Source organism: Fragaria vesca, linkage group LG2 (assembly GCF_000184155.1).
Source record: "Fragaria vesca subsp. vesca linkage group LG2, FraVesHawaii_1.0, whole genome shotgun sequence".
Lineage (NCBI taxonomy): Eukaryota > Viridiplantae > Streptophyta > Magnoliopsida > Rosales > Rosaceae > Fragaria > Fragaria vesca.
The window spans coordinates 8,811,293-8,820,217 of NC_020492.1; the positions used below are offsets into that span (position 1 = coordinate 8,811,293).

The window sequence follows — 8,925 nt, forward strand, 5'->3', positions numbered from 1 at the left end:
GTTTGGATCTAGTAGGAGACGAGGCATAGTCACCCGCTTTTCGGCCAGTTTTCATCAGTAGGTTACCTGTTCAACCTACTCGTGTTTTCTTGCTTCCGCTTGTGTTTAGTAGCTCTGAATACTTTAGAATTTTGTATATTATGTGATATTCAGAAGCATTAAATTAAGAGTGTAATATGAAATTTTCGAGTTAGGGTTGTCCATCTGCAAGGGAGATTTTCTTAATCTTTTCAGTAAATTTCCTTGGAGGTGGTCCCCGCACGACTTACTCTGGGTTTCAGGGTGAAATTCGGGTGGGTCGTGTCAGTTGGTATCAGAGCCACTCTGCCGTGTGGTGCGAGTGTGCCGACGAGGGCGTCGGACTCCCAAGGGGGGTGGATTGTAATATCCCACATCGGCCAACCGGAGAGGGGTTATGTGCTGTATATGTACATGCCCACCACCAACCTAACACGAGGCCTTTTGGTGGCTCAGCGGCTTCGGAGGGGATGGGTACTCCGAGGTTAAGCATGTCGATGCGAGAGTAATCCCAGGATGGGTGACCTACTGGGAAGTTGCTCCTGAGCTGCCGGAAACAAAACCGTGAGGGTCGGTGGGCCCAAAGCGGACAATATCGTGTTACGGCGGAGCGGGTCCCGGGATGTGACATATACAGTCGATGTCGTTCATCCACAACTCTAATTTGCTATGTTGCACAGACACTTCTGAGGGCGGAGTGTCCGACACTCCCCAACATGTTGACACGCCCCAACATGGTTTCTGACACTCCATGTGGCGTGTCAAAAAATGTTGTCTTTTCTAACACGGGAGGACACTTTGACCGACATGCTATGTCATATGTCATTATCTGACACGCCATGTCAGAAATTTCAATTAAAAAAAAAGCATAAATTTAAAAGAAAAAACTATCAAAGCCTCTAAGCAGCCAAAAAACCAAAAAATAAAGAATAAATAAGAGTGCTAATGTATCCTCCCAACCAATGTTTAAACTATGATAGTCTAATCTAGTTTGTAGACTACAACTCAATCTCCTTTTTCTAGTCTTCCCCTCTTCCTTAATCTCTCTTTTCCGCTTCAAATTAGTCACCAAGTTTCCTAATCTTCATTCAATTACAATGTCTCTACGTTGAGGCCGCAGATGGTCTGAAGCTCATGTTTTTAGTATTTTTTTATGTATTAAAACACATAAATATATTAATTATTTGTCATATCCAAACGTGTCGGATCTTAAATTTTTTAGATTTGTCGTGTCAGTGTCTGTGTCCATGCAACATAGCTAATTTGAAGTATGGAACAACAAGGCATTCTAAAGGAAGAAAAAAAAAAAAAAAAAAACCCTTCGTGTCTTGCCTAAAATCAATACACTAGATATAAACACACTAGCCCCTTACCCCAAGCCGTCGAAACTGATTGAGAAGAGATTAGGTACAAATAGAGCCTAAACAGTTCTAATGCTTGAGGGATAGCTCTTGTTTGATATCCTCAACCACTTGACCAAAACTCGAGTCATCTACAACCAGATCAGATACAACTCTGACCAATTTCAGACAATCATATTCCAAAACAATGGGAGAGAGATGGAATTCGCTAGCTAGTTCACATGCAACTCTACCAGCAATTACCTCAACCATATCAGGATAAGTCATATGTTGAATTCGCAGACACACACCTCCAATTATGACAGCATTCGAGTCTCTCACAATGATACCAATACCACATGTCCGAGTTAAGGGATTAAAAGCTCCATCCATTTTTCTTACTTGTTGCTCGTAAACGTATGTATTTGTGTTATTTTGGTTTAAGTTGAATGATGATTTAATGAGTTTTGATTCAAAAATAAAAAGTTACATGATTTGATTTTGTTGTTTATTTCTTCTTCTCCTCATCCCTCAAAATTGTAAAAAATATCTTCAACCAAAAACAAAAACAGTAGTACTTGAATTTTTAAAACGATCAATTAGGTACCCAAGCTTAAAAACATATCATTGGAGTACTCATGTCCATGTTATTATTTGTTAAATGCTAGGATATATCAAATTTTGCAGTTTCCACCCATTATAATCTTGGAAATGACCTGTTTAGATCTTGTATGCAGTTTGGGTAGTTTCTTTCAAAAAATTTTAAAGCGTAAAAAATAACGTAAAGAGTATTTTACTGCTTTTTAAATTAGTAGAAATCTAACATATTTACAGTGAAGCAAATGGTGTTGCATATAAGCTTAGCTTGCATACCTTCTTAGCCTTTTTCATGTTGTGACTGTTTTGATAGGTGAGACTGTTGTTATAGGAGAATCTTTATAATTTATCTTCTGTTGCTCGAGGTTTAGGTGTTATGTCCCCAACGCATGATACTTACTTCAAATATTCTCTACATGGTGGTGTCAAATGAAGATTGCTAGTGGTTCGGGTGAAACTTCCACAAGCAACATAAATTCTATCTTCTATGACATGGTATCATTCATGGATTAAAAAAAAGAAGTGGCAAGTTGGTAAATTCAGTTGGTAAATTTGTGAAAGGCAAACAATAATATAAGCGGGCTCCGGGCTTGCTATGTTTGGGCTTGAAACTTGGGCTTACTATGATTGGGCTGGAAACTTGGGCTTCTCAGCATCAAATGAAATCTTATGGTGTGGTGCCGAGACAGCCAACCTCTTCTCTTTCGTATATATTCACTAGCTTCGTCTAAAACCCTAGCCTGCTTTGCGCCTCTTCCTCCTCTCCACTCTCTCTGCCTGCGTCGCCTTCCCTTCAGGTTCGAGACCCTAATCTCTCTCTCTCTCCATAATCGTGTTCGTCTCCTCCATAATTCTGTGAGTGTCACTCCAGAATCGCTCGATTTCTGGATCAGAGTTTGAAAAGCTATTTTCTTGTTCTGTCTAATCTTTCAAAAATGACTCTTTATCTTTGTTGCTGAGTGATTTATGCTGTGGTTATTAAAGTGGCGTCTTTAAATTTTTGGGATATTGATGATTTTGATTACAGGAACCATGGCCGTGCCTTTGCTGAAGAAGCAGATTGTGAAGAAGCGCGTCAAGCAGTTCAAGAGGCCCCAAAGTGACAGGAAGATATGTGTTAAGGTATGGATCTCTTTTTCCGTTTAGTTTTTCAGTGATTGAAAGCATCTATAATCCGAATGTATTAGTAGTTATTCGGCTTGGATGTGTTGGTATGGATTGTGCGACCTTCGGAATGAATGTTTGGTCATTGTGAAATGCTTAGTTTTATGGTATGGGGAATAGTAATGATGGTAAGGATTAGATATCAATCTGGATTCGGGAATGAGTTAATCTGTACTGGTTGTCTCGAATTGATTAACCTTCAGCTTTTTAGCTGCAGATGTTTTATTGGACTGGCTGGAATTGGATGGGAATACAAATGTAATGAATTGGTTTTCAATGTGGTACAGAGTCTTACTGATGGCTTATTGCTTGCTTGTTTATGCTTGTTAATCTAGTGTTTTACTAGTTGATCGTTTCCATGTCTGTCTCAATAGTTGGATTTGTTCCCGGTTTTTGGATGGTTATCAACTCATTTTATTTGAGATCTTACTGGTTTGGTTGGGACTGAGAGTATTTCTGAATACAAACTTTCGACTTGGTCACTGTTTGCTTGTTTTTGTGGGACTCTAAATTGGTTCTGACTACAAATGTAAAAGTTCACCCTGCCTTCTGGATCCCTAATGTGATACTTTTTCTGTTTGCTTGTATGACAGACAAACTGGAGAAGGCCCAAGGGTATTGATTCACGTGTCAGGCGTAAGTTTAAGGGAGTCACTCTCATGCCCAACATTGGGTATGGCTCTGACAAGAAGACTCGCCACTACCTCCCCAACAAATTCAAGAAATTTGTTGTCCACAATGTCAAGGAGTTGGAAATTCTTATGATGCACAACAGGTCAGTGACATTTTCTTTGAATTACTTGTGGATTTCGTCATGTTTTATGATTTAGAATAATGTTTCTTACGCTTCTTTCGTCCAATAATTTGTAGGACTTACTGTGCCGAGATTGCACACAACATTTCCACCCGGAAGAGAAAGGAGATTGTTGAACGTGCAGCTCAGTTGGATATTGTTGTCACCAACAAACTTGCCAGGTTGCGCAGCCAGGAAGACGAGTGAGCTTCAGAGCTATCGTGGGGATTTCCTTTGTGTGTTTCCTAGTTTCAGTGTTTTGGAAGAGATCTTATTCAGAATCTTATTTTTTGTTTTCAATTCAGCAGTGTTGGATCTAGACTCTAGTCTCTAGTTTACTAGTAAGACATGTTAAATGATATGAAGTTATGCCTACTCATATTTTCTCTTGGTTGCCTTGTTTTTTACTGCATGAGTAGTTGATATTTTTGCATCTGTTTTTTTTGTTCTTTCCTTGTTTCAACAACTCATGAGTTGTAAGAAGCATGTCTGCAAATTTGAACGCCTATATGTTGACAGGACAGTTGTGTGCTTTGTTTTTCTGCTGGCTTCTTGTTGTTTTTCAGTATTGAACTACGGAAATTTGCCAATTGACTGGGGTTCTTTTTTTTTTTTTGTTCTTCTCTTACCCCGTTAAACTCTCAACCAGTTAGGATTTTCTCTGTTTGTATACTGGTATCGTACCAAAACTTTATATCGAAGTTATTGCAGTGAGTTGTAAGTTGTAACCATCCAAAGACTCTAGGAGGTGGTGTTTTTTCTCCTAGTTTTTACCTCTTTGTTGAGGGTGTTGCGTTGTTAGCTTTAGCTTTGTCGCTACTGTTTTTGTTTACCATCTCTTGTTTATAGCCTAGGTTTTTCTATGTATTCATTCATTTACCAAAAAAAAAAGGTTTGATGTTTCAACCATACTAGGAATATGTGTTTTAGGCAATTGATAGAACTAGACAACTTCCAACAGCATCATCACAATGAAAGATGTTTGTTTCAGATTGGAAGGATAACATGCCTCCCTCTTTGAGTTCCTTGTGTCTGAGCCTTAACTGTAATCTGTGGCAAACTGATCAAATTATGTTAATTTTCTGCTATCGGGTATTGGTTAATGGTTATTGAGTTATTGTAGTGAACTAGCGGTCTTGGCTCTCTGAGAATAGCTTTGGCTCCATTGTTTTCGGAAGGGACACAATAGCCATTTGCAGGTGGAAGTGGAACGACCGCTATGTTGGGTCCTGATATAAACACCAACATATTCGATCGGTTAGAAGCTGTGTAAGTGTTACTCATGACCAAGGAAATTGTTGGCCGTTGTATCCAACTACTGAATCGCAAGGTCGTATCTCTATCTCATATGTTTCTTCTCGATCTCTCGATCCTTCAAGGATTCATGAACTAGTCCACTCGATTGTAACTGTGAATCTGTTGAACAAATTATACTTTTTGAGATGAAACAAGATGTATCGAAGAGAATGATTGGTTCAGACTAAGAATGCGCGAAGCATAGACCTAAGTTCTAACACAGTTTTGGGAATGAGGAATACTTTATCTTTTAAGGAGGTTCTCACAGTGTGTGAGGGAAGGTGTCTGTTGATGAACCCCTTTCTTAATCTCAAGTAATCAAGTATAGTGGTTTAGAGCTCGTAGTTAACATAAGCAACTCATCAAATCTGTCTTCTTTTACTTGGCGAAAACCACAAGCTTCAACTTCAACAACAGCACTAGTTTGCTTCCACATTTAAGCTCGCAGGCGATTTCAGAGTACTGTTGTCTCAGTGATGTGAGTTGCGTATGGTCGAGCTAAAACGGCTTACACTGCTGCTACAATTGCGAGCTTCAGCATTTCTGGTGTTGAAGGTATACTAAATTGATCTTGTGCATCTCTACTTCTCTAGTTCTCTATGCATCTGTTGATACGTAGTATGAGAAATATTCTTTTGTGGGTGTGACCGTCTGAGTGTGACAATTGTTTTTGGCTACTTTAGATCATTGTCAGCAATGTTGGCTATTATTTACCAAAAGTCATTTCTTTTGTATTAATTATTATATATCTTGATTCGCTATGTATTTATTGAATTTATATAGATTTTTAAGATCATTCACTATAAACAATCATGATATCCAGTAGCTTCTGGTTGCTCTATGCTATTCTGATGTGCAATATATAATATTTCCTGTCATGCCCGGCAAAGATTTCTCCTATGCTAATATATAATTTTTGCCTTCCCCTTCAGATCAATACGCAATAACATACTTCTATCTTGTAGCTTCCTAATGTTATTTCCCATTCTAATAAGGAATTGGACTTTTTCCCTTTCTGGATTGGACTTACTATTAACTATCATGCTTGAAAAGAATTCTCCTAGTTCTATTACAATTCCTCTTATCTTTAGAAAACGAAAAACTAGCTCTATATATTGAGGCCTTGGCTGTGTTATTCTCATCAACTTCTCAGTCCAGAATCTAGTAGCTATTTGTTCTCTGATATACTCCAATTAATTAAGACGAGTTCTTCAAAGACGTCACAAGGGAATGGAGCCGTAGAATCTGAAGGCAACAACTGGACATGTTTAACAACTTCCAATTCCAAAGGAGGTAGTACATGGACTACCGAAGAAGTTTCATGCCCTCCAGCCCCAAGGCGACCTCCCCCAAGAAGTAGGCATAATGAGTCCATCAACCCAGTTAATTTGCAGACGAAGTGGTAGAAGTGCTGATTATGAGAGAAACTAAAATCAAAAGTATAGAATATATGTCATAGCAGAGAAAATTAGGATTTTTGCTTTTGAGGAATTTGTCTATGTATTACTTTATGTTTAGACTATGTTACCAAATTTCGAGTATTGTTTGATCGAATAATTCACATTTTCTATCGGATTTCTCAATACTTGTTTACTGTGTGGCTATGCCTGTTTGCATTCCTCTTCTTTGTTACGTTTGTTTTGGATTCAGTACACTTTACTAATCTGTGTCATTTTGATTATTGAATGACAAGAAGTTCTTCTGCGGACTCGCATTTGGTCTAAATTAATGGCCATTTTATTACTTCTCCATCTGCTGCTAAAGGCTACTCGTAATATTGATTTGTCTCAGTCTCCAACTCACTTGAGAAACTTTCGGCTCTATTGCTTTTAGTGGAGCGACAAAATGATGCTGAATAGATCAAATAAGTCGGGATATTTTGAACTGATTTCTTACAAATCATCACAAGCTGATTTCAAATATTAATAGTTTAACGTTAGTCGATCTAAACCTCCAGTATGCCAAGCAAGACCAAATATTAACAAGCTGTAGAAGTCAACAATATAGACACTCAATATCCTTGAATGTTTCTTTGTTATTTTCATATTTTCACATCTGGGTTTGAAAGCTTTGAGTAACAAATTCCACCAGCATAGTATCATCACAAAGACAAATGTTGATTGCAAGAGTCGAATTTCTACCTTTACGGTAATAATAATCACAATAAGCTTGATATCGACACTATTGTAACAACATTGTTAATTATTGATGATCAAGAATATCATAATCCAGATAATGCATACAGTTGAAACATTTCATATGTGTCGATAAAAGTAGCCAAACTTACATTACTATGCTAGCTATTATTGGAATAGCAGTCGACTCACATTACCTAGAAATTAAGCTTTCGGCTCCATTAATGTAAAGGGCACCAAAACCCCATTTCATGTGGACGAAATCACAAATCATATATAGTTGGCTTATCTTATAGACATATCAAATTGGTTAAGAGGCTACGAAAGTGATTCATTTTAAATATTGTTGATCATGACTAATGAGGTTTGTTAGAAGTTGTATCAAAATTATTGATATCTTAAGGTCCTCCTTTTCTTAATTCTTAATTCTGAATCAAACTTCATTGTCGTCGCATTCCTACCGACGTTCATTAACTTGACTTGAGATGTGTTTCATTTAACAGTCAAATATCTTAAACATCGATCTGTGATTGTTTACTTTGAAAAAGAATGTGTGGTCAACAAGTTATATAAAAGAGATTTACAGATGTTCTATGTTTTCTGTTGTTAAAAGTCAGAAGAGTGCATGGTCTGATTTTTCTAAGCAGGATTTAATAATGGTTTACAACGACTAATTAAACAGGCTTAAGGCCAAAACTACAACAGTCTTTGGGCGGCAAACAACTCTCTTTGAGTTTGGATTTCCCGGTAGTTACGCGATATAGAGGGCAATGTATTCGATGAATTGTTTAAAAAAGCTAGACTAAAACAATCCGACGTTCATGTACGTTTTGTAAACTACAATCAATTATCTTGCATCCAAAATCAAATAATTCCCGGTTGCGCCGCTTGATACATAGGCTATGACAGGAAATTTCACAACGAAATAATATACGTGTTCTCGTTTCTAAACCAGCGGTGCGTCATGATCACATCAATGGCATGTCTCTTGTGAAGCTAAGTGTCAAAATCTTCTTACTAAAAATACATAGAAGATTTAACCCAGTTGTCATCTCAATCACATGAGGTCCATACCAACACTCTTGATTCTTGCATGGTTTTAGAATTGTATGATTCTTGTGGCCTAGAAATTAAACTATATATGTGATCAACCCACCAAACTTGGAGTCAGGGGGTCCAAAGCCATGAATGAACAATGACCCCCATTCCAAATTTTGATGGCCATCCAAGTACAAATTTGCAGGACCTGCAGCAGCTGCAAAAGATGGTCTGTCTGGTAATTCTTTCTTAGCCGAATATACGAAGAGACCCCCGAGTTAATTAGAAATCGAAGCCAAAGAGTGGTCCTTGATCGATCGAGCTCGATCGTATTTAGATTTGCTGGATGCACATGCACCTATTATTATTATTATGATTCATATGTGGCTGCATGTAGATATCATATGTGGCTGGCCAGCTACAGTTGGGATTTTGGGAGTTTGTATAATGCTACAGTTGGTAAAGGAGCCAGGGACAGTTCTAACTTCTATGATGATACATGACCCGAAAGAGGGTCCTGAATCATTAACTGCCGAGGTTTGAT

The 8,925-nt window shown here is 37.9% G+C and overlaps 1 protein-coding gene across 2 annotated transcripts; it reads left to right on the forward strand.

Annotated features, from left to right (window-relative positions):
* Positions 1–2,698: 2,698 nt before the first annotated feature.
* LOC101301343 (60S ribosomal protein L32-1-like) lies at positions 2,699–4,351 on the forward strand. Of its 2 annotated transcripts, none has more exons than XM_004290102.1 (4): positions 2,699–2,752; positions 2,983–3,077; positions 3,713–3,894; positions 3,990–4,351. In XM_004290102.1, exons 2-4 carry the CDS (start codon positions 2,988–2,990, stop codon positions 4,117–4,119), a joined length of 402 nt encoding a protein of 133 aa, XP_004290150.1. In that variant the 5' UTR covers positions 2,699–2,752; positions 2,983–2,987; the 3' UTR covers positions 4,120–4,351. The 2 variants fall into 2 exon arrangements, with proteins under 2 accessions (XP_004290150.1, XP_004290151.1); XM_004290103.1 differs by having other exon boundaries at positions 2,719–2,810.
* Positions 4,352–8,925: the final 4,574 nt, after the last annotated feature.

Bases quoted from the DNA above. Each gene is read 5' to 3' on its own strand.
- LOC101301343 (XM_004290102.1), top strand. From the start codon at position 2,988: ATGGCCGTGCCTTTGCTGAAGAAGCAGATTGTGAAGAAGCGCGTCAAG. The intron at 3,078-3,712 runs GTATGGATCTCT...CTTGTATGACAG, and splicing joins ACAGGAAGATATGTGTTAAG to ACAAACTGGAGAAGGCCCAA. The intron at 3,895-3,989 runs GTCAGTGACATT...AATAATTTGTAG, and splicing joins ATTCTTATGATGCACAACAG to GACTTACTGTGCCGAGATTG.